This window comes from Oncorhynchus clarkii, chromosome 10 (assembly GCF_045791955.1).
Source record: "Oncorhynchus clarkii lewisi isolate Uvic-CL-2024 chromosome 10, UVic_Ocla_1.0, whole genome shotgun sequence".
Taxonomy (NCBI): domain Eukaryota; kingdom Metazoa; phylum Chordata; class Actinopteri; order Salmoniformes; family Salmonidae; genus Oncorhynchus; species Oncorhynchus clarkii.
This window is the reverse complement of record NC_092156.1, coordinates 18,465,204-18,489,793: the sequence shown is the minus strand read 5'-3', so window position 1 is coordinate 18,489,793 and position 24,590 is coordinate 18,465,204. Positions and strand designations below refer to the sequence as shown.

The 24,590-nt window shown below is 42.3% G+C and overlaps 3 protein-coding genes across 6 annotated transcripts in view; 2 read left to right on the top strand and 1 right to left on the bottom strand.

Annotated features, from left to right (window-relative positions):
- The window catches only part of LOC139418088 (glutamate receptor ionotropic, kainate 4-like), an 89,899-nt gene extending 88,532 nt beyond the window's left edge, over positions 1 to 1,367 (top strand). The window contains exons 19-20 of the mRNA XM_071167265.1: positions 435 to 553; positions 1,002 to 1,367. Coding sequence (XP_071023366.1) covers positions 435 to 553; positions 1,002 to 1,367 — 485 coding nt within the window. The remainder of the gene's footprint in view (positions 1 to 434; positions 554 to 1,001) is intronic.
- LOC139418089 (centrosomal AT-AC splicing factor) lies at positions 99 to 11,190 on the bottom strand. 4 transcript variants are annotated; one of them, XR_011635271.1, is made up of 12 exons: positions 10,742 to 11,190; positions 10,436 to 10,602; positions 10,150 to 10,248; positions 9,986 to 10,052; positions 9,586 to 9,648; positions 8,382 to 8,446; positions 6,096 to 6,213; positions 5,954 to 5,984; positions 5,763 to 5,861; positions 2,766 to 2,898; positions 2,240 to 2,664; positions 99 to 2,026 (listed from the first exon to the last, which is right to left on the bottom strand). XR_011635271.1 is itself a non-coding variant. In XM_071167266.1 (11 exons), the coding sequence occupies exons 1-11, from the start codon at positions 10,856 to 10,858 to the stop codon at positions 2,544 to 2,546; spliced, it is 1,080 nt and encodes a 359-aa protein (XP_071023367.1). In that variant the 5' UTR covers positions 10,859 to 11,168; the 3' UTR covers positions 99 to 2,543. The 4 variants fall into 4 exon arrangements, 2 of the variants coding, with proteins under 2 accessions (XP_071023367.1, XP_071023368.1); XR_011635272.1 differs by having other exon boundaries at positions 1,901 to 2,026; positions 6,096 to 6,198; positions 10,742 to 11,168; XM_071167266.1 differs by having other exon boundaries at positions 99 to 2,664; positions 10,742 to 11,168.
- Positions 11,191 to 22,950: 11,760 nt separating this feature from the next.
- LOC139419184 (tripartite motif-containing protein 29-like) lies at positions 22,951 to 24,076 on the top strand. Its single transcript, XM_071169180.1, has 2 exons — positions 22,951 to 22,958; positions 23,092 to 24,076. Exons 1-2 carry the CDS (start codon positions 22,951 to 22,953, stop codon positions 24,074 to 24,076), a joined length of 993 nt encoding a protein of 330 aa, XP_071025281.1.
- Positions 24,077 to 24,590: the final 514 nt, after the last annotated feature.

Sequence of the window (24,590 nt, the reverse complement as noted above, 5' to 3'; positions counted from 1 at the left end):
AATTACTGTCCATAGACAAGAAAATATACAGTATCAGTGCATCTTGTCTCTAAACTGAAGTTATAGAACTGCTGGAATTGGAACCACAATCTGCTGACTTAAAGTCAAGTATATTTATTTAACATAGTACACAACAGAAGACAACACTGTGGGGAAAATCTCCAAGCATTCAACAACTATATACAGTGATGGTGATGCACATCAATGTCAAAAGAGTAAGGCTGGGATTCAATCTGATCGCCGGTCATAGGCATTGCAGCTTTTAAAGGCCATGTTCCTGTGTTTGCGGAGCTTACATTCACGGTAAACACTGCATATGCTGGCTCAATTTGAAATAGCCTTTAAAAGCCGCAATGCCTTTAACCCGCGATTGGATTGAATCACGGCCTAATTTATCACCATTAAACCACTAAGAGCTCTTCTCTCTGTGGTAGGGCTGGGCATGGAGAATATAGGTGGGGTCTTTATTGTCCTGTTGTCTGGTCTACTGCTGGCTGTGTTCATGGCGGGGCTGGAGTTTGTCTGGGTGCAGCAACACTCTCCGAGGTCAGAGGTGAGGTGTCATCTGTAGCTGCTCTCCCAGCTTAGTAGCCAGCTGCCCTCTTAGGGTCAAATCCTAACTCCCACTTAAGTCAATCTTCACTCAGGCCGTGATTCAACCCTAGGAGCGTTATAGAGCAGCGCACTATACAGCCAACAACACATCTTTTAAAGGCATTTTCCCTGGCGTTCGCATTCATGGTAAAAGCTGCCCGTCACATAATGAAAGACAGACAAAAATACTTTACAATTTGCATACATTTATGCTTTTGTTCTTCAGTATGTAAGGTTTCACACCTGCTTGACAATGCAACATTACATCTGAAGTTAAACAAATTTCAACCTAGACCTCACGAAGAATGTAAAGGGGAGGGGAAAAAAGCTTTAAACCAAAGCACTGATAACCAGCAATCCATCTCGTTTCAAAAGATGGACTTATGGTTCTGCCCTTTCTGTTCTAGTTGTCCATGTGTACAGAGATGCTGAGGGCTCTCCATGGGATCCTGCTGTGCGAGGACAGTATGGCACTGCATGGTTTACGAGGCCCAGGGATATTACTACAAACAAACACTTCACTCCCAGAGGAGCATGGCAGGACCAAGACAGCCACTTGCACCCTCAGTAACGGCATGGTGTGCGGGATGGACAACAGTAGCAGCGGTCCTATGGAGTCACAGTCTCATAGACTGGCACAGGAATCCATTTTGGGTCCACGGGGCTGCACTCACGTCCGCATCTGCCCAGAGTGCAGGGGATATAAAGGACTGCGGGTGCAAACACTGCTACCCAGAAAACACTCACCAGACCTCAGAGAGGAGAATGTTTAGTGCAGGGCTCCCCAACTGGTGATTTTATTTGGCCCTCCCAAGTTTGAGCAAAACTAAATATTATTTATTGTTGGACATAAGACTGAAAACACATCTCCAAGTGATTTTAATGTTGGAAACCTGTTCCAAAGTGTAGAGATGTGTGATCATATACACATGTAAAAGCAAGGTTTGAAATTATTTTAGTGAAATATTTGTTTGGGCTTTTTGCAGTTTACAAATGTGTAATTATGTTCCGGCCCCCTGACCATTGCTCAACATAAAATCGAGTTGATGATCCCTGGTTTAGGGGGGCTGTGGCACTGACAACTGAGGTGAATGTTTGAACTAGAGACAGCGTTCATTGTTTTCTGTGTATTCTACTCACGTTCACACATGCCGTTTCGTGATTGTCTAGATCGGGTTTTATAGAGAGCCGATTACACCTGCGCACTGACGGCATCACATCATCCAGAAACATTATAGACAGTGGATGAATATAAAATGTATCTTTGCCTGTGTGAGCGACAAAAAAAATGACTTGAATAATTTAATGGATGTTTTTTGTACAATGATGACAAGTTTTATTTGCACATTTGACTTCTACGCGGCCATCTTTTTGGACTTGACTTCAGCTAAAATGCAATACCGGAAGTGTCCTGGGTTCAGTGGAAAGCGTGCTTCCAGACTGGAACCCTGGGGCCTTGGACAAGTGGCCCAGGGTCAGTGCTGTCTTTGCACTTTATTTCATTAATGTTCAGACAGGTTAATAACCACGGAACCCAAAGATTGAGGATGGCGAAACGCCATCTAATGAAATAAAGTGCAAAGACCAACAAGTGGACCAGGGTCCATGCTAAGGCCCCAGGGTCCAGTCTGGAAGCATGCTTTACCTTGAACCCAGAGGACACTAGGACAGTATTTCAAAGACCCAGCCCCAACTAACGGCTAATGCCGCTCCCCACATTCTACTACATATGTGAGACACAGGGGCGTGGCTGTAGTCCAGTTCATTATTTTATTTTAAAACAAGTACCAAAAACATTGGCCGGGAATCAAATTTGAAATGGGCATAGTGAGCTTGACATTTAAAGGTAATTTACAATTGAGCCTAGTTCATTATATCCTGAAATAAAGGCTTTTCATGGTTTCCAAACAAATGTCATGTTTTTTTAACTGCTTTGTTCTGTAACATTTCTATGTACAATGCATACTATAGTCACTGTTCAGGCGGTTTGGTTTCTTTGTTCCCTCAGCACCCTGATCCCTCTTTCTCTTTTGTCTGTTGGTCTGTCCCTCTTCCTCTCTGAACTGGTGCCTAGTAGAGCAAAACAAAGTTAAATTCACACAAGATGATGATTTCACTTCCATGTAAATTGAAACTCTGTATAGTCAGTTTTTGCAGGACAAGTACATCACCTGGATTGCCAGCGGCGTCCGCTGTTCCACACCCGGCCGAAAGAGGGCAGCCAGTTGGCATCTGTCTGGGAGCTATGGTCAAAGTTTGCCCCCACCCGGTTAGGGGGGAGTTTCTTCAGCTTCTCCTGCTCCTCTGTGTGGGGAGAGATGGCAACATGAGTGTCAGGGGTTGTATTCATTTGGCACTGAACAAAAGAGGGACAACCTGGACTTGTCCAATAAGAAATGGTCATTGTTATTTTTTCATTGCAAAACATTGTCGCGTATTCATTTTGCCGATTCTGTTGCAAAACATTACAAACACAAGAAAACGAAACGGGGAGGGACCTACCTCAATTTGTCCAATAGACTTGTTTAAGTTGTAAATCATACCATTTTGCAACTGTTTGGACTAATAAATTACAGCCCTGGGCCCGGTTTCCAAAAAGCATCTTAAGGCCAAGTTCGTTAAAAGCATCGTTACATCTGAGCGGTTTCCTAAAACCAAAGTTATTAACGTTGCACTTTAAAAACGCTCGTAATCTAAATGCCTGCTTCAGACCACTCGTAGAACAGCTAAGTGCGTCGTTAGATGCTTTTTTTTGCCCTCCTGCGTCACATTATACACAGATCTCCGCTAAACAAACAAAATCAAATTGCACTTGTCACATGCGCCGAATACAACCAGGTGTAGAACTTTGAAATGCTTACATTATTGGTTAGGGCTCGTAAGAAAATACCTAAAAAAAAGAAAAGTAACAAATAATTAAAGCGCAGCAGTAAAATAATGCAATGGGTAGCCATTTGATTAGATGTTCCGGAGTCTTATAGCTTGGGGGTAGAAGCCTCTTGGACCTAGACTTGGCACTCCGGTACCGGTTGCCATGTGGTAGCAGAGAGAACAGTCTGTGGCTGGAGTGTTTAACAATTTTTAGGGCCTTCCTCTGACACCGCCTGGTATAGAGGTCCTGGATGGCAGGAAGCTTGGCCCCAGTGATGATGTACTGGGCCGTACGCACTACCCTCTCGTGCTTTGCGGTCGGAGGCCGAGCAGTTGCCAGGCAGTGATGCTCTCGATGGTGCAACTGTAGAACCTTTTGAGGATCTGAGAACCCATGCCAAATCTTTTCAGTCTCCTGAGGGGGGATAGGTTTTGTCACGCCCTCTTCACGACTGTCTTGGTGTGCTTGGACTAGGTTTGTTTGTTGATGTGTACGCCAAGGAACTTGAAGCTCTCAACCTGCTCCGCTACAGCCCCGTCGATGAGAATGGGGGCGTGCTCGGTCCTCCTTTTCCTGTAATCCACAATCATCTCCTTTGTCTTGATCATGTTGAGGGAGAGATTGTCCTGGCACCACACGATCAGGTCTCCGACCACCTCCCTATAGGTGGTCTCGTTGTCGGTGATTAGGCCTACCACTGTTGTGTCATCAGCAAACTTAGCGATAGTGTTGGAGTTGTGCCTGGCCGTGCAGTCATGAGTGAACAGGGAGTACAGGAGGGGACTAAGCACGCACCCGAGGGGCACCCATGTGGCCGATATTACCTACCCGTACCACCTCGGGGTTGCCCATCAGGAAGTCCAGGATCTAGTTGCAGAGGGAGGTGTTTAGTCCCAGGGTCCTTAGCTGAGTGATGAGCTTTGAGGGCACTATGGTGTTGAACGCTGAGCTGTAGTCAATGAATAGCATTCTCACATAGGTGTTCCTTTTGTCCAGGTGGGAAAGGGCAGTGTGGAGTGAAATGGAGATTGCATCATCTGTGGATCTGTTGATAATGGTGTTTGTGAGCTATGACCAGCCTTCCAAATCATTTCATGGCTACAGACATGAGTGCTACGGGTCGGTAGTGATTTAGGCAGGTTAGTGTTCTTGGGCAGTGAAGACACTTGCCAGTTGGTCAGCGCATGCTCAGAGTACAAGTTGACCTGTTTAAAAGGTCTTACTCGCTGTGGAGAGCGTGATCAGTCATCTGGAACATGCATGTGTTGGTAGGCTTGTGTCACTGGGCAGCTCTCGGCTGTGCTTCCCTTTGTAGTCCTAATGGTTTGGAAGCCCTGCCACAGCCGACGAGCGTTGGAGCCGGTGTAGTATCGATCTTAGTCCTGTATTGACGCTTTTCCTGTGATGGTTCGTCGGTCCCGCTCCGTGAAAGCGGCAGCTCTACCCTTTAGCACAGTGCGAATGTTGCCTGTAATCCATGGCTTCTGGTTGGGGTAAGTACATAGTCACTGTGGGGACGACGTCCTCAATGCACTTATTGATAAAGCCAGTGACTGATGTGGTATACTCCTCAATGCCATCGGAAGATCCACAAGGCTTACCCGTTTCTCTGACCACCGATAACTTCAGAACATAGTTTACTATAAATACATGGCCAATGTCTTTGCAATTTTGATATGTCAAATGAAAATCGAGATGACTGCATTAAATATTGAAAGCATTCTTATATTAAAAGGTAAGATTTTAATTGACAAAGCTGGTCTGAGAGCAGCACTGCCTTTCTTTTGATCTTATGCTCCAACGACGCACTTTGACTTCTCTCTGCATGCTGTTTTGGGAAACGCATGTTACATATTTGGCTGTTGTGGGAAAGATGCATTTTTAAAAACATTCAAGCCTAAGTTCTAACGCTATCGGGAATACGAGCCCAGGTCTACAGATTGCACACAACCCTGATCTACCAAGGACTAAATGGGCTGTGGTCAAAACCAAACCTAGTACGGACTGAATTTAGAGCCCTTTCACCAGGTGGTCCCAAAAATTAACTGTCTACTTGAGGAGTTAAGTAATTAGTGGGTGGATTTGTAAAATGGTAGTTTGAGTCGGTGCTTTTTCAATGGGTGTCATCCATCCAGTAATGACAATGGAAATGATTGAACGACACAAAGGGAAAAATGGTCCATCTTTTCACATATGCAACTCGTCCGAAAAATAGTTGACTTAAGTCGGATTAAAACGGACAATGATATGTCATACACGATTTCATCTGTGTTTGTCTGAACCCTAAAGGACCTACTCTGTTTGAGGAAGTCCTGGAGTGATGGACCGATCGCCTGCTCCATTGTCCCAGACCTGCCCTCATTGGGGTCCTCCTGTAACCATGGAGGGATGGCTCCTACAACAGTCATCAAAACCTATTCACCAACTTACACAGACAACAATACAGTGACTAATAGACGCTGAAGTATCGTTTTCATTTTCAATTACCTGTGTGAACATTTCCACTGTTGGAAGAATCCTGCCATCCAAAAGGAAATAATATTAGTAAAGTATTTTATTATTTGACAGGTCACTTACTCATGAAGAGAAAATATAGTTGTCATGATTGACGAGCAACGTGTCAGCGTACCTGGTAGCCAATGAAGGTCAGGCCCTGTCCAGGGCCTGCCCACTGCCTGGCCACCATTTGGTCGACCCGACCAGACCTGGCCTGCTCATCGGATCCAGGGGCCCTGAAGTGAGAGCTACTGCCAAAGTTCAAATTAGGTGATACAGAACTCACAAAGACACAGATACTTGAATAATATTACATACAGCCCATTTACAGGTGCATTCTGTAAGCTTTACAAATGCAAGGAGACCCTGATGTCTATAATATATCTGCCCTGGTCCATGGTGTACCAACAGCTTCTACCTGATTAACTTAATTTACATTTTACTGTATGTTACAATATCCATGCAAATAATGTTAAATTAGTTTACTAAGCTAAGTGAGGCAAAACATATAGGGGGGTATTTCAGCCATTTGGAAAGACCTTCGAGCAATGGGATTTAGAGGTCATAGGTTCAATTTGGGAAAACATCTGGGCCATGTTAACTAAGGACTAAACAGGTGAAATCCCAAATCGACCACTAGACCCTTATCACTTTTAAGGATCAGAGGATTTGACAGCTCCACTTGCTCACTGATAGGCTAGGTGGACGTTTAACCATATTGCTTATACATATCCTCTTAGGTCTCCACAAGTGCATACAGTGCTTTGTCATTTAAAAGTTGCAGCGTAGTGCAGCACAGGTTGCATGGTGCTGCAGAATTCTATGGCACATTATTTAAGTTCCAACCACTGGTACCATTAAATGCTAGTTAGTGCTAGTTTGACCACCAGAGGGCATCTTTGAGAAGCATTTGATAGCCTTCAATAGCAGATGTAATAAAGAATTGAAAACTTTTGTAAGAACATAGTAAATGGGAATGATTAAGAAATATTGCTTAATATTATGGTGTTTCTATTCCAAGAAAAACCCTCTGTTTCCAAAGGAGTAGGCTGTTAACTGACTTGCCTTGTTAAAAAAGGTTACACTAAGAGCATAACATTTCTCTACCATAATTTTAGTCTAACCAATACCCAAACAGATTCAGTCAAAATAAAAATCTAATTGATTTATCAAGACCAGTCCCCATGCTTGTCTTAGAGCAGCGCAAAACAGTTATAGGAAAATGCTTCAAATCCTATTGCTTCTAACTTCAATATGCTCTTTAAATAAATAAAACAGAACATTACTCAACACTAGTGAGACTCATGTCATTTTGCATTGCATTGGGGTGACTTGGCATTTTGCATTGGGGTGACTTAGCTGCGCCACTGGGGAGGCCCCATCCACAAAGTATAAATACAGAGAGGTGTTGGTAAAGGTATATTGTCCTGCTAATAGCCTATAATGGGCTATTATAATACTGTACATGGTGTCCAGGTCAGGATAACCAAAACATTTCTTTATTAAAAGACCAACAGAAAGAATATTGGAAAGTTGGAGCCATGACCAATATATATTGTCCTGCTAATAACAGGGTTAATATCTGTGAGAATGTCCAAGGGGCTTTTATATACTTCTAAATTAATAAATCACTTTGTTTAAAAAAAAATACTATTTTGGAGATGATTTTGTTTTCAAATAACGGAAATTGAGTGAGGAAAAAGGCCATTCTTGAACATGGGGTGAGACATTGTTACTAATTTGTAAATAAAGCCTGTTTGTTATTTAGAATGAATTATTTCTGTTTTTAGAGGGAGAGAAACCAAAAACCTAGTTCTCATGGGTCTCCCAGTCAAGCCGGCACAGGTATTGAACCAGCATCTGTAGCAACACAGCTTGCACTGCTTAGCAGTGTCTTAAACGTTGAGCCACTCAGGCGCTGTACAACGTGACCGGTCAGGAGTGGGCTACAGTAAGAGCAAAATAATCCTAACAAAATAAAATAAAAACCTTAGTGTAACAGTTTTAGTAAGTAATACTGAAGTCATGTACAATTATCAGTTTCTATTTAGGTTTATATCTCCCATCAATTAGAGACACAGTAGGACACAAAAGCATAATCAGTGCTCTAACTCCCCCTTGCGCTGGTCTGGAGCAATGAAGTGGTGACGCAGGGTACCATACTAAACCACAAATTACCTCAGCATAATCACAAAACTTTTAGTGGAGCAACCACAGTAGGGTGGGGTTTAGGGGTCAATTTGGGATTGGGTAATCGACAAACAGGAAGGGACTACCTGGACTTGTCCAATAAACCATTTTTTGTTCACTGCTTCAAAACATTCTGCTACGGTGTCCTACTGAACAAACCCCAGTATATCATTAGAACTACAGTACAATAACATTAACACCATCTTATAGAAGGACAACAACGTCTTACCTGGAAGCCTCGTCCACTGAGTTGCAAGGGCCCTCTGTGTTCGATAGCTCCAGCTCTGCCTTAGGCTGAGGTTGATTCAGGAAAAGCCAACAGTGGTTCATACACCAGACTCCAACAACATGGCGTAACTTTACCTCATAGCTTCCAATAATGTGACAAAATGTGAACTTACATCAGAGCATCTATACTGAATTAAAATATAAATGCAACATGTAACAATTTTACTGAGTTACAGTTCCTATAAGGGAATCAGTCAATTGAAATAAATTCATTAGGCCCTAATCTATGAATTTCGCATGACTGGGAATACAGATACGCATCTATTGGTCACAGATACCTTAAAAATGAGCCTCGGGATCTCGTCACACCGATGAATTCATGCCATCGGTAAAATGCAATTATGTTTGTTGTCCCAAGGTTATGCCTGCCCATACCATAACCCCACCACCCCCATAGAGCACTCTTTTCAAAACGTTGACATCAGCAAACCGCCCACCCATACGACACCATACACGTGGGCTGCGGTTGTGAGTCCGATTGGACGTACTGCCAAATTCTCAAAAACTATGTTGGATGCGGCTCATGGTAGAGAAATGAACAACATTATCTGGCAACAGCTCTGGTATACATTCCTGCAGTCAGCATGTCAATTGCACACTCCCTCAAAACTTGAGACATCTTGACATTGTGCAGTTGTCACAACACAATTGGACTTTGTATTGTCCCAAGCACAAGGTGCACCCGTGTAATGGTCATGCTGTTTAATCCGCTTCTTGATATGCCACACCCGTCATGTGGATGGATTATCTTGACAAAGGAGAAATGCTCACTAGCAGGGATGTAAACAAATTTGTGCACAACATTTTAGAGAAATAAGCTTTTTGTGTGTATAGAAAATGTCTGGGATCTTTGATTTCAACTCGTGAAACATGGGACCAACACTTTACATGTTACATTTATACTTTTGTTCAGTGTATGTACAAAACATTATTGAATATAAAAGGTGTATCAGATTGTCCCAAATGGCAACCTATACATATAGCTCTGGTCAAAAGTAGTGCACAATGAGTCCTAGTCAAAAGTAGTGCACCATGTAGGGAATACAGTGCAATTTTGATACCATCGCACTATAAATATCACACTTGATCAAACTAGGGAGGTCACAGTGATATGGATACTGTTGTTGCATCCTGGGTAAACAAACCTCTATGAGAGACTGAAGGACCTCCTGGCGATGCTGTTCCTGAGCTCGGATATGAGTGGCTTGCTAGGGGACAAACACCCACAGTCAGATGTCACCATGGCTAGAACAGAGTTCTCACATTCACAGTATGGACCAGTATTAATAACACATCTCAGAGTCACTAAAAGAGCATTACATGTCTTCTAGAGGAAAACGTCAGGGCCCGTATTCACAAAGTGTCTCAGTCAGAGTGCCTTTCCAGGATCAGTTTTGCCTTTTAAGTCAATGAATAAGAGGCGAGACCTGATCCTAGGTCAATATACCTACTTTGAGACGCTTTGTGAATGTGGCCCTTACTTTTTCCTCTAGAAAGTCATACAATGCAATTATATCACTCTTTACAAGTTATTTCATGTCCTACCTGCTTGATAAGCCCATCCTCCTTATCCTCAAATGAGCCTAAAGCTTTTGCCACCTCTGTTTTAAATCTAAAATGAAAACAAAAAGGTTGAGGCATATTACACATTTTTCAAAGCGAACTTGTAGGCTAAAACAACTTTTAGCTAACGGTAGAGGAGTTCTTACCTCTCCATTTCATTTTCTGTGATTATAAACTTGTCCCTCAATTTGGGATCAGCTTTGTTCTCCCACCAGAATGTGTGGGTGCCCTTCCTGTGGTCAGGCCTGAAATGACAATTGACCCCTGAGAAATATGCCAAACCACATTTTTACAAGCACATTGGTCAATAATAATGCCAGACATCAGAAAAGTCCATTAATTAATAGAGAAAAACAAATAAAAACTGCGTGAAAGCGTCCCATCTTTATATTAACATGAACATTAATTACATTAGTTAGTACTGCATCTTACCTGGCCATGTGTTCCAACAAGCCCCCGAACAACACAGTGATGTCGCCATCAGTGACGTCTCTCTCCACCTCAAGGCCGCAGCAGTAACACCAACATTTGCGTTTGTGCTGAGTGCAATCGAACCTCTCCACCTGGGGATTTTTTATCGTTCGACGCGCCTCTTTCACCTGTAAAACACAGGCATGTCTTTCAGGAATAGTTTATATGATTTGCATCTCATTGAGCAGGATACAAACATTTGTAGTTGCTAGGCGTAGCTAACGTTAGCTAGCTGGCATTGATGAGGCAGGCAGTTGCCAATTTTACCTTCTCGAGGAATTTAACAAGGACCACTTTGAGTTTGCTCTGGTGACTTTTTCCGAAGATGTGTGCTTTTCCGGAGAAAGATGTTTGCCTACATATCGCACAGTAAAATGCACCCATTTTCGACACGTCCCTTTGTTTTCTAGACGTTAGACCAACTCCATCCCCAACATATGCATTGATCTAAAGCTGCAGGGTTGTTTATCTGGCTGGCTGGCTAGCTAGATTACGTTACTGTAGCTTATTTGCTAACCGAGCTCTCCCTGCCCTGTCTCGTGCAATATAATGCGTCTATTTATCATACATTGATCGATAAGGTGCAATTGCACACCATGCTCTTACTAAAATATCTAGTTACAATAGCTTTTGTAAGAACTAGTGTGTACACAAAATGCTAATTTAGACCGTTGTATCACTTCCGTGTCAAATTGTCGTTGAACTTCGTTCTTCTTCGATAAGGTTTAACGGCGGTTGGCATCCAATAAATGTTGCATTACCGCCACTTACTAGACTGGAGTATACCTCCCTTTACACTAGAAAAAATGCAACAAACACCCTACCATCTAATCCTACACTCACAAAAAACCCACCACCCTACTCCACTTTTTAAATATATCTAGTCCTACCTACCATACTTTTCACACCTAGGAACCTCCCTTCTACACACTGCTGCCATATGCCCATAAGCTTGACACCTGTAACAACATAATGTATTCAGCACCAAAGCATGTACAGTATAAGGTATATACCCAAACATCACTTTCTTGGACAAAGACTCAACATCAAAAGAACAGATAACATCAAAAGAACAGATAATGACTCGTGTTTCACCACTCACAACTTAAAAATAATGTTATAGTAGAAAATCATCAAAACACATTCATCATTATATGCAATTTTTTTTCTTCATATTTCTGATTAAACAGCATGATCATTACACAGGTGCACCTTGTGCTGGAGACAAAAGGCCACTCTAAAATGTGCAGTTTTGTCACAATGTAATGCCACAGATGTCTCAAGTTTTGAGGGCGTATGAAATTGGCATGCTGACTGCAGTAATGTCCACTAGACCTGTTGCCAGATAATTTAATGTTAATTTCTCTACCATTAGCCACCTTCAATGTGATTTTTAGAGAATTTTAGCAGTATGTCCAACCGGCCTCTCAACCGCAGACCATGTGTAACCCCACTAGCCTAGGACCTCCACATCCGGGCTTCTTCACCAGCGGGAGCGTCTGAAACCAGCCACCCGGATAGCTGATGAAACTGAGGACTATTTCTGTATGAATAATGCACTTTTGTGGGGAAAAACGAATTCTGAATGTCTGGGCCTGGCTCCCAAGTGGGTGGGCCTATGCCCTAGTTGCACCCCTGCCCAGTCGTGAAATCCATAGATTAGGGCCTGAAGAATTTATTTCAATAGGCTGATTTCCTTATAAGAAATAGTTGCATGTTGTGTTTATATTTTTGGTCAGTATATATATTGTGTTTAATGTGCATTTTATATTTGTCACATCTACTCCCACTCCTCCCCTCCGGCGTTCGCCAGGGATTCATCATTACACACACTTGGCATCTATCATTATGTGCACCTGCACATCATCATGAGGCACACCTGGACTCCATTACCTCACTTATTACCTTCTCTATATCTGGCACTCCAGATAGGTTCCTTCCCCAGTCAGTAATGATTCTGTGTTTATGCAAAGATGTTACTGTTATGTTGTTTTGGTCCATGTTTGTTGTTTTATTAAACGGTTCAGCTGCTTCTTGACAAAGTGTCTTTGTTACAATAGCTCCACAATTAAATAGGGTGCAGGCCTGCCAGCTAGCACAGTCAGTGTAGTCAGCTCAGCTATCCCCATTGAGACCGTGTCTGTGCCTCGACCTAGGTTGGGCAAAACTAAACATGGCGGTGTTCGCCTTAGCAATCTCAATAGGATAAAGACCTCCTCCATTCCTGCCATTATTGAAAGAGATCATGATACCTCACATCTCGAAATAGGGCTACTTATTAATGTTGAATCCCTTACTAAAAAGGCAGTTATAGTCAATTAACTAATCACTGATCATAATCTTGATGTGATTGGCCTGACTGAAACATGGCTTAAGCCTGATGTATTTACTGTGTTAAATGAGGCCTCACCTCCTGGTTACACTAGTGACCATATCCCCCGTGCATCCCGCAAAGGTGGAGCTGTTGCGAACATTTACGATAGCAAATTTAATTTTACAAAAAAAAAAGACGTTTTCATCTTTTGAGCTTCTAGTCATGAAATCTATGCAGCCTACTCAATCATTTTTTATAGCTACTGTTTACAGGCCTCCTGGGCCATATACAGCATTCCTCATTGAGTTCCCTGAATTCCTATTGGACCTTGTAGTCATAGCAGATAATATTCAAAATTTTGGTGACTTTAATATTCACATGGAAAAGTCCACAAACCCACTCCAAAAGGCTTTCAGAGCCATAATCGACTCAGTGGGTTTTGTCCAACATGTCTCTGGCCCTACTCACTGTCACAGTCATACTCTGGACCTAGTTTTGTCCCATGGAATAAATGTTGTGGATCTTAATGTTTTTCCTCATAATCCTGGACTATCGGACCACCATTTTATTACGTCTGCAATTGCAACAAATAATCTGCTCAGACCCCAACCAAGGAGCATCAAAAGTCGTGCTATACATTCACAGACAACCCAAAGATTCCTTGATGCCCTTCCAGACTCCTTCTGCCTACCCAAGAACGTCAGAGGACAAAAATCAGTTAACCACCTAACTGAGGAACTCAATTTAACCTTGTGCAATACCCTAGATGCAGTTGCACCCCTAAAAACTAAAAACATTTCTCAAAAGAAACTAGCTCCCTGGTACACAGAAAATACCCGAGCTCTGAAGCAAGCTTCCAGAAAATTGGAACGGAAATGGCGCCACACCAAACTGGAAGTCTTCCGACTACCTTCGAAATCAAATCAAATCAAATCAAATTTTATTTGTCACATACACATGGTTAGCAGATGTTAATGCGAGTGTAGCGAAATGCTTGTGCTTCTAGTTCCGACAATGCAGTAATAACCGACGAGTAATCTAGCTAACAATTCCAAAAACTACTACCTTATACACACAAGTGTAAAGGGATAAAGAATATGTAAATAAAGATATATGAATGAGTGATGGTACAGAGCGGCATAGGCAAGATGCAGTAGATGGTATCGAGTACAGTATATACATATGAGATTAGTATGTAAACAAAGTGGCATAGTTTAAAGTGGCTAGTGATACATGTATTACATAAAGATGCAGTAGATGATATAGAGTACAGTATATACGTATACATATGAGATAAATAATGTAGGGTATGTAAACAATATATTAAGTAGCATTGTTTAAAGTGGCTAGTGATATATTTTACATCAATTCCCATCAATTCCCATTATTAAAGTGGCTGGAGTTGAGTCAGTGTGTTGGCAGCAGTACCGTGCAGTATCGAAGAGCCCTCATTGCTGCTCGATCATCCTATTTTTCCAACTTAATTGAGGAAAATAAGAAGAATCCGAAATTTCTTTCTGATACTGTCGCAAAGCTAACTAAAAAGCAGCATTCCCCAAGTGAGGATGGCTTTCACTTCAGCAGTAATAAATTCATGAACTTCTTTGAGGAAAAGATCATGATTATTAGAAAGCAAATTACGGACTCATCTTTAAATCTGCGTATTCATTCAAAGCTCAGTTGTCCTGAGTCTGCACAACTCTGCCAGGACCTAGGATGAAGGGAGACACTCAAGTGTTATAGTACCATATTTCTTGACACAATGATGAAAATGATCATGGCCTCTAAACCTTCAAGCTGCATACTGGACCCTATTCCAACTAAACTACGGAAAGAGCTGCTTCCTGTGCTTGGCCCTCCTATGTTGAACATAATAAACGGCTCTCTATCCACCGGATGTGTACCAAACTCACTAAAAGTGGCAGTAATAAAGCCTCTTGAAAAAGCCAAACCTTGACCCAGAAAATAAAAAAACTATCGGCCTTTATCGAATCTTCCATTCCTCTCAAAAATTTTTGAAAAGGCTGTTGCGCAGCAACTCACTGCCTTCCTGAAGACAAACAATGTATACGAAACGCTTCAGTTGGGTTTTAGAACCCATCATAGCACTGAGACTGCACTTGTGAAGGTGGTAAATTACCTTTTAATGGCATCAGACCGAGGCTCTGCATCTGTCCTCGTGCTCCTAGACCTTAGTGCTGCTTTTGATACCATCAATCACCACATTCTTTTGCAGAGCTTGGAAACCCAAATTGGTCTACACGGACAAGTTCTGGCCTGGTTTAGATCTTATCTGTCGGACAGATATCAGCTTGTCTCTGTGAATGGTTTGTCCTCTGATAAATCAACTGTACATTTCAGGGGTTCCTCAAGGTTCAGTTTTAGGACCACTATTGTTTTCACTATATATTTTACTCTCTTGGGGATGTAATTCGAAAACATGTTAACTTTCACTGTTATGCGGATGACACACAGCTATACATTTCAATGAAACATGGTGAAGCCCCAAAATTGCCCTCGCTAGAAGTCTGTGTTTCAGACATAAGGAAGTGAATGGCTGCAAACTTTCTACTTTTAAACTCGAACAAAACATAGAGGCTGATTTCAAGGTTTTACTACTAACCTACAAAGCATTACATGAGCTTGCTCCTACCTATCTCTCTGATTTGGTCCTGCCATACATACCTACACGTACGCTACGGTCACAAGACGCAGGCCTCCTAATTGTCCCTAGAATTTCTAAGCAAACAGCTGGAGGCAGGGCTTTCTCCTATAAAGCTCAATTTTTATGGAATGGTCTGCCTACCCATATGTGAGACGCAGACTCGGTCTCAACCTTTAAGTCTTTACTGAAGACTCATCTCTTCAGTGGGTCATATGATTGAGTGTAGTCTGGCCCAGGAGTATGAAGGTGAACGGAAAGGCTTTGGAGCAACGAACCACCCTTGCTGTCTCTGCCTGGCCGGTTCCCCTCTTTCCACTGGGATTCTCTGCCTCTAACCCTATTACAGGGGCTGAGTTACTGGCTTACTGGTGCTCTTCCATGCCGTCCCTAGGAGGGGTGCGTCACTTGAGTGGGCTGAGTCACTTGATGTGATCTTCCTGTCTGGGTTGGCGCCCCCCCCCCTTGGGTTGTGCCGTGGCGGAGATCTTTGTGGGCTATACTCGGCCTTGTCTCAGGATGGTAAGTTGGTGGTTGAAGATATCCCTCTAGTGGTGTGGGGGCTGTGCTTTGGCAAAGTGGGTGGGGTATATCCTTCCTGTTTGGCATTACCGGATGGGGTCACAGTGTCTCCTGACCCCTCCTGTCTCAGCCTCTAGTATTTATGCTGCAGTAGTTTATGTGTCGGGGGGCTAGGGTCCGTTTGTTCTATCTGGAGTACTTCTCCTATTTTATCCGGTGTCCTGTGTGAATTTAAGTATGCTCTCTCTAATTCTCTCTTTCTCTCTTTCTTTCTCTCTCTCGGAGGACCTGAGCCCTAGGACCATGCCTCAGGACTACCTGGCATGAGGACCTGGCCGTGCTGCTGCTCCAGTTTCAACTGTTCTGCCTGCGGCTATGGAATCCTGACCTGTTCACCGGACGTGCTACCTGTCCCAGACCTGCTGTTTTCAACTCTCTAGAGACAGCAGGAGTGGTAGAGATACTCTTAATGACCGGCTATGAAAAGCCAACTGACATTTACTCCTGAGGTGCTGACTTGGTGCACCCTCGACAACTACTGTGATTATTATTATTTGACCATGCTGGTCATTTATGAACATTTGAACATCTTGGCCATGTTCTGTTATAATTTCCACCTGGCACAGCCAGAAGAGGACTGGCCACCCCTCATAGCCTGGTTCCTCTCTAGGTTTCTTCCTAGGTTTTGGCCTTTTTAGGAAGTTTTTCCTAGCCACCATGCTTCTACACCTGCCTTGCTTGCTGTTTGGGGTTTTAGGCTGGGTTTCTGTACAGCACTTTGAGATATCAGCTGATGTATGAAGGGCTATATAAATACATTTGATTTTATTTATTATACAGGGTGCATTTTGAAAAGCGACCTAGGTCCTAATATGTCTTCCCTGTCAAAATAAAGGTTTAACAAGAAAATTATTGCAACTGTTTTACAACCAATATATTTGCTATGGCTTTGAGATATGGAGTGGCGATCACACTAAAAGTGCACCGGCCATTGCGATGGGATACAGTAGGTCTCATGGGTCGTACCCTACAACTACAAAGTTTTTTAAGAACTTTTTTTTTTTTCTTCACCTTTTGGAACTTCAATTTACTGTTGGATGAATACTTAGCTACTACCAGCAGTAGTTACTGGGACAATAGATTTGACTCTGAATGACAACAATGATGTTTGTTTCCAACATTAGGGCTTTTTTCCTAAAGAAGTTCAATCTGCTTCATGTTTTGTTTCCTTGCCATGATACTAACGAGTATCGCAATACTGGTATTGTCCCGACCCAAACCAGCAGTGTGTATTATTTAGAGTTGGCGATCTAGTTAGTGTTTTGAGTTTCTACTTCCTCAGGTGTTGAACCACAAGTTAATTATGGGTTAGTGCACATAAAGATGTATGAAAATGTATATTTTTATGCTACTGCTACTCTCTGTTCATCATTATATGCATAGTCACTTTAACCATACCCACATGTACATACTACCTCAATAAGCCTGACTAACCGGTGTCTGTATATAGCCTTGCTACTCTTATTTTCAAATGTATTTTTACTGTTGTTTTATTTCTTTACTTACCTACACACACACATACTTTAAAAAATCCTCTGCACTATTGGTTAGAGTGTGTGTGTGTGTCTATGTGTGTGTGTGTCTGTCTGTGTCTGTGTCTGTGTCTGTGTGTGTGTGTGTGTGTGTGTGTGTGTGTGTGTGTGTGTGTGTGTGTGTGTGTGTGTGTGTGTGTGTGTGTGTGTGTGTGTGTGTGTGTGTGTGTGTGTGTTTTCTTCTTCGGTGGGGTTTATCGACGGTTGGAATACAACGTTATGGTGCATTACCGCCACCTACTGTACTGGGTGAGGGCCAGAGACAGGGAGAAACTAAATCCTACCTGCCAGCTCCATTGCGCTTAAAAAATAGAACAAAATATTTGAGACTATATCCAATGACGTTCTACTCAATATACTCTTTAAACGAATTTCCTCTATCCCCTCCTCCCTCATACCAGATCCCAGCCTCTCTCTTTCCCTTTGATACTGCCCACACTGTAGCAATACATGCTCCATGGTCTCTGTTTCCTGGCAATAATAACACTTTCCTTTTGGATGCTTTCCTATCACATTTAAGGACTGGCTGTGTCCCACCCTTAATCTTGTAAAAATAGCCTCATCTCTTCTGTCCCTTCCTGCCGTCGTCCTCTCCATGACTTTCCTCTGTACTTGAAGTAAATTTTTTATTTTATTTATTTTTTTTATTTTACCTTTATTTAACCAGGCAAGTCAGTTAAGAACAAATTCTTATTTTCAATGACGGCCTGGGAACAGTGGGTTAACTGCCTGTTCAGGGGCAGAACGACAGATTTGTACCTTGTCAGCTCGGGGGTTTGAACTCGCAACCTTCCGGTTACTAGTCCAACGCTCTAACCACTAGGCTACCCTGCCTTCCCTTGCTATTTTTTTCATTTTTAATTTAACCTTTATTTAACTAGGCAAGTCAGTTAAGAACAAATGATTATTTACAATGACAGCCTACCAAAACGCAAAAGGCCTCCTGCGGGGATTGGGACCTGGGATTAAAAAACAAATATACAATATAAATATAGGATAAAACACACATCAGAACAAGAGAGACAACACAACACTAAATAAAGGGATACCTAAGACAACAACATAGCAAGGCAGCAACACATGACAACACAGCATGGTAGCAACACAACATAACAACATGGTAGCAACACAACATGGTAGCAGCACAAAACATGGTACAAACATTATTGGGCACAGTCAACAGCACAAAGGTCAAGAAGGTAGAGACAACAATACATCACACAAAGCAGCCACAACTGTCAGTAAGAGTGTCCATGATTGAGTCTTTGAATGAAGAGATTGAGATAAAACTGTCCAGTTTGAGTGTTTGTTGCAGTTCATTCCAGTCGCTAGCTGCAGCAAAACTGAAAAGAGGAGCGACCCAGGGATGTGTGCGCTTTGGGGACCTTTAACAGACTGTGACTGGCAGAATGGGTGTTGTATGTGGAGGATGAGGGCTGCAGTAGATATCTCAGATAGGGGGAGTGAGGCCTAAGAGGGTTTTATAAATAAGCATCAACCAGTGGATCTTGCGATGGGTATACAGAGATGACCCGTTTACATAGGGGTATAGAGTGCAGTGATGTGTCCTATAAGGAGCATTGGTGGCAAATCCGAATGGTAAAGAACGTCTAGCCGCTCGAGAGCACCCTTACCTGCCGATCTATAAATTATGTCTCCGTAATCTAGCATGGGTAAGATGGTCATCTGAATCAGGGTTAGTTTGGCAGCTGGGGTGAAATAGGAGCGATTTCGATAAAGGAAACCAAGTCTAGATTTAACTTCAGCCTGTAGCTTTGATATGTGCTGAGAGAAGGACAGTACACCCACCCACCCAAAGATTGTGTTCTGTCTTCGCTCATGTTCCCAGCATGCCTGTAAAATCCCTTTTGCAGGATGATACACCCCATGTCCCTGTAAATTGACCCAATAATTAATTGCCAGCTGCTGTCTCCTAATCTGCAATGGCATATCCCCCATCTCCGTGTATGTGTGTTGAGAGAGCACTACAGTTATTGGCTGAGTCACGTGAACGAGAGGCGAGAGAGCAGCACGTGTGCACGTTGTGACAACTTTTTACCAGTTGTATGTAGGCCATTTAGATTGTCATTATGGAGACACCTATTTCCAACCCCTTTTTCCAAAAAACATAATAATATGCTAGAACTGATGCACATCAAGAAAGAACGGATACAAATCCCTGGAAAATGACTTTGGGCGCACTAGAGCACATTACATAAATTCACTTGGAGGTGGTATAAACTGCATTCTAATATTTACTGCTGAAAGAAAACGGCATCCCGCGAAGTGCTTTATGTATGCTCAGTTCTTGGGTCTCCAGGGCTGCCTGAATGGAAGTAATGGAACTCCTTCTGCATGGTTCTTTTTATGGGGAAATGTCCTCAATGAAACTGACATTAGGCTAAATGTGGAAAATTATACATTTATCTCTGTTGGCCATCAGGTAACCTATTAATGTGTATGCCAAATTGTGCCTGTCCTTGTGCTTGTGTCGCCCATTATCCCCATTATCCCCTGTGTATTTATACCTGTGTTTTCTGTCTGTCTGTTGCCAGTTCGTCTTGTTTGTTCAAGCCTACCAGCGGTTTCCCCTAGTCTCGCTTTTCTCGACCTCCTGGTTTTTGACCTTTCCCTGTCCTGACCCTGTACCCGCCCGCCTGACCACTGCTTGTCTCTGAGCCTGCCTGCCATCCTGTACCGTTGCTCCACTTCTGGATTACCAACCTCTGCCTGACCTGAGCCTGCCTGCCGTCCTGTACCTTGGCCTCTGCTCTGGATTATCGACCCCTGCCTGCCTTGACCTGTTGTTTGCCTGCCCTGTGGTTACAATAAACATTGTTACTTCACACAGTCTGCACTTGGGTCTTACTTTGACTCCTGATAGTTCATATTTAATTCAGTGATTTAAATTATGACCCCATCCTCAGTAGCCTATTGCAGCAGGCTATTGTAGGCCCATTAGGGGCTATAGGCTACCTGCCTTTAGCTAAGCAAACTATGGTAAAATGTAATTACAATCATAAACCCAGATTTGAGTCTGTAGCCTATGCCTATTGACATGATAAATGAATGTTGCAAATGGGTTGTAGTCTTACCATCTGGCACATAATAACAGCACAATTGCCAGAAAATAGACCGACATTTGTTTTTTTTATGTTCATCCAAGTGTTTCTTGTTCAGATATTTCGAGATCCTCAGTCCAACTTTCATCACTCAAACTCTCCTGTCAGATGTATCTATAGTTATGCACATGCGCAAAGGGGATTTAAAATGTATAAACCTGGTTTGATCCCTGAATGCTGAATGGCTGAAAGCTGTGGTATACTTTTTATTGTTCTAATTACAGTGGTAACCAGTTTATAATAGCAACAAGGCACCCCAGGGGTATGTTGTATTTAAGGGATAATGCCCTCAAAGCCGGTGTTTGGAGGATATATTGGCACAGGTCGGCAAACCATACATATTTTTATGAATCTATTCATAGGCCTACTATTTCATATTTCCACAAGATGTAGTCCCGACACAAATCTAGGGTTGCTAGAGATGCGACCCAGTCGTTCAGTCTTTTTGTTCTTTATCTATGGACGCGACCCAGTCGTTTGATTTAAATGGCTGGCAACGTTCTTATCCCTTGCTTGCTAGCTAGCCAACTACGGCTAATTTACAGTCATATCAAAAAGTGCAGCCAGAATAACAGTAAAGTAGCTGCATTTGCATTTGTTTAAAACCTCTTAGGGATCCCTTAAAGCGCCAATCCCGTTAGCGGGATAGATTTGACAACATCGGAGAAATTGCAGAGCACCAAATTCAAACTACAGAAATATATAAATATTCAACATTCACAAAAATATAAGTGTAATACATCAAAATAAAGCTTAACTTCTTGTTAATCCAGCCGCCGTATCAGATTTCAAAAAAGCTTTACGGCGAAAGCACATCATGCGATTATCTGAGGACAGCGCCTCGCATACAAAAACATGAAAATCCTTTTTCAACTAGGCTGGTGCAACACAAAAGTCAGAAATAACAATATAATAAATGCCTTACCTTTGAAGATCTTCATCTTTTTGCAATCCCAAATGTCTCAGTGACACAATGAGTGGTCGTTTTGTTTGATAAATTCCTTATTTATATCCCCAAAATTTCCATTTATGTGGCGCGTTTGATTCAGATATACAATGGTTCCAACTCGCCCAAAATGACTACAAAATGTCTAATAAATTACCTGTAAACTTGGTCCAAAAATTTCAATCAGCATTTTTAATCCAACCTCAGGTACCCTAAAATGCAAATAATCAATCAAATTTAAGACGGGATAAACAGTTTCCAAAACCGAAGAAAAACAACATGGAGCGCACTCTTGTTCAAGAGCACCAAAATACGATTTACTCAGTTCCATCTGACTGCACAATCCAACCTTCTGAGTGACACATATAAAGAACAGGACTACTTCTTAATTTCTCAAAAGAAAAACATCAAACAATTTCTAAAGACTGTTGACATCTAGTGGAAGCCATAGGAACTGGAATATGGGCCCTAATAAATCAGGTTTCTACAATGACCTCAAAAACTGCCCCCAAAACTGCCCCCTATACTGAAGAAGTTTAATCTGTTTTCTATTCATTTTGATACATCCATAACAATAAGCTGATGAGGCGCAATTTCACCTGGCATAGAAAATGTGCTCACTCATTAGGACACTGTCATTCAGAGGAGCTATTCAACAACACAGCTACAATAACACAATCACTTCAAATGACTGCAAATTACCACTGGTAGAAAATGTAAAGCTTTTAAGTCCTGTTTGGTGTGTCTGGCCTCTTATCCTTTTACTGTTATTTTGAGCTATGGCTAGGTTAAGCAAAGCTACTATTTAATTGAGTTATTTCAAGTGCCTATTACCCTGTTACTGTCATTTTGAACTATGGCTAGGTTAAGCAAAGCTACTATTTAATTGAGTTATTTCAAGTGCCTCTTACCCTGTTACTGTCATTTTGAACTATGGCTAGGTTAAGCAAAGCTACTATTTAATTGAGTTATTTCAAGTGCCTATTACCCTGTTACTGTCATTTTGAACTATGGCTAGGTTAAGCAAAGCTACTATTTAATTGAGTTATTTCAAGTGCCTCTTACCCTGTTACTGTCATTTTGAACTATGGCTAGGTTAAGCAAAGCTACTATTTAATTGAGTTATTTCAAGTGCCTATTACCCTGTTACTGTCATTTTGAACTATGGCTAGGTTAAGCAAAGCTACTATTTAATTGAGTTATTTCAAGTGCCTCTTACCCTGTTACTGTCATTTTGAACTATGGCTAGGTTAAGCAAAGCTACTATTTAATTGAGTTATTTCAAGTGCCTATTACCCTGTTACTGTCATTTTGAACTATGGCTAGGTTAAGCAAAGCTACTATTTAATTGAGTTATTTCAAGTGCCTCTTACCCTGTTACTGTCATTTTGAACTATGGCTAGGTTAAGCAAAGCTACTATTTAATTGTTATTTCAAGTGTCAAGTGTCTTATTTCAAGACACCTCCAGCCTCACTATGAATTTCCTTCTTTTAAGAAGCACAGGCTGGTCAAAGCCTCCACACAACTACAGGAGAGGATCTGCTCTCGTCATGACAAGCTGCTGGAGATTTACTGCCATTCCGATCAGCACTGTATCTGTCTGCTGTGTCTGATGGATGAACATAAAGGCCATGAGACAGTCTCAGCTGCATCAGAAAGGACTGAGAAACAGAAGCTGCTGGATCTGAGACAGACAACGTACCAGCAGATGATCCAGGAGAGGGAAAGGGAGCTGCGAGATATTAAACTGTGTGTGTTCCACATAACACCCTTTACAGATGAAGCAGTGGAGAACAGTGAGAGGATCTTTACTGAGATGATCCACTCCATTGAGAGAAGGTGCTCTGAGGTGAAGGAGCTGAACAGACCCCAGGAGAGGGCAGCAGTGAGTGGGTCTGAAGGACTCCAGGAGCGACTGAAACAGGAGGTTGCTGAGCTGGGGAGCAGAGGCGCTGAGCTGGAGCAGCTCTCACACACAGAGGATCACATCCACTTCCTCCAGATTGTCCAGTCTCTCATTGCCCAGCTGGACTCTAAGGGTGTACATAGCCCCTCCTGTTGCCCACGTCTATGGTTCAAGGATGTGACAAGGAGTGTGTCTGAGTTGAAGGAGAGACTGGAGAAAATCTGTCAGGAAGAGGTGGAGAAGATACCTTCTAAACCCAATGCCTGGCCCACTACTCAACCCCTAGCCACAGCAGCTTGCCCCCCTGCACAGCCCCTAGCCCAGCTCCAACCTCAGCAGAGAACCCAGCTTGACCCACACTCCATGTCCTTGGGTCTTGACTCTGTGGACGTCACTATGAGCAGCAATCAGTACAAGCATCTGAAGGTGACCCTGTACAAATCAGATACAGACACCTGCTTTGGATTTAGACTCATAAGCCGAACTAACCTATTAGAACCTATGGTAACCTATGGTATGGTGTTTGCAAGGAGATGAGGTGGTGACTGTGAACAACGTGCCAGAGGGATATTACGATTTGTTTGAGCTCCAAGATGTGCTTGAAAGGGCTGATCATTGTGGTCTGCTGACCCTGACCGTGTGGAGAAAGGACTAGATAGCAAGTCCTGCTATAGTCTGTAGTCTCCACCTAGTCTGGATCTATACTCTGACTCCTTTGACTATGTGAGAGCGCCTGCTCAGTGCACTTCGCAAGGCGATAGAGTTGAACAAGGGCTCGGATATGACAAATCATAAACATTTGAAAATGTGTTCATTTTTATCAAAAGTTTTACAATGCTAAGAAGTTGATGTAGGCTGACTAATTATGTTTGTTGCTATTAATAATAATGAAATGTAACATTGGAATGTTGTTTAATTTTTGCTTCCATATAGATATCATATATAATTTGTCAAAACTAAGCGGCGCAGTAAAACAAAAACATTTCATATTCAACATGTGAATGGTGTTATAATAATCCATCAGCCTTGGGAATTTATGACAATCAATTAA

Bases quoted from the DNA above. Each gene is read 5' to 3' on its own strand.
- LOC139418089 (XM_071167266.1), bottom strand. From the start codon at position 10,858: ATGGGTGCATTTTACTGTGCGATATGTAGGCAAACATCTTTCTCCGGA. The intron at 10,603-10,741 runs GTAAAATTGGCA...TGTGTTTTACAG, and splicing joins TTGTTAAATTCCTCGAGAAG to GTGAAAGAGGCGCGTCGAAC. The intron at 10,249-10,435 runs GTAAGATGCAGT...TTGTCATTTCAG, and splicing joins TTGTTGGAACACATGGCCAG to GCCTGACCACAGGAAGGGCA.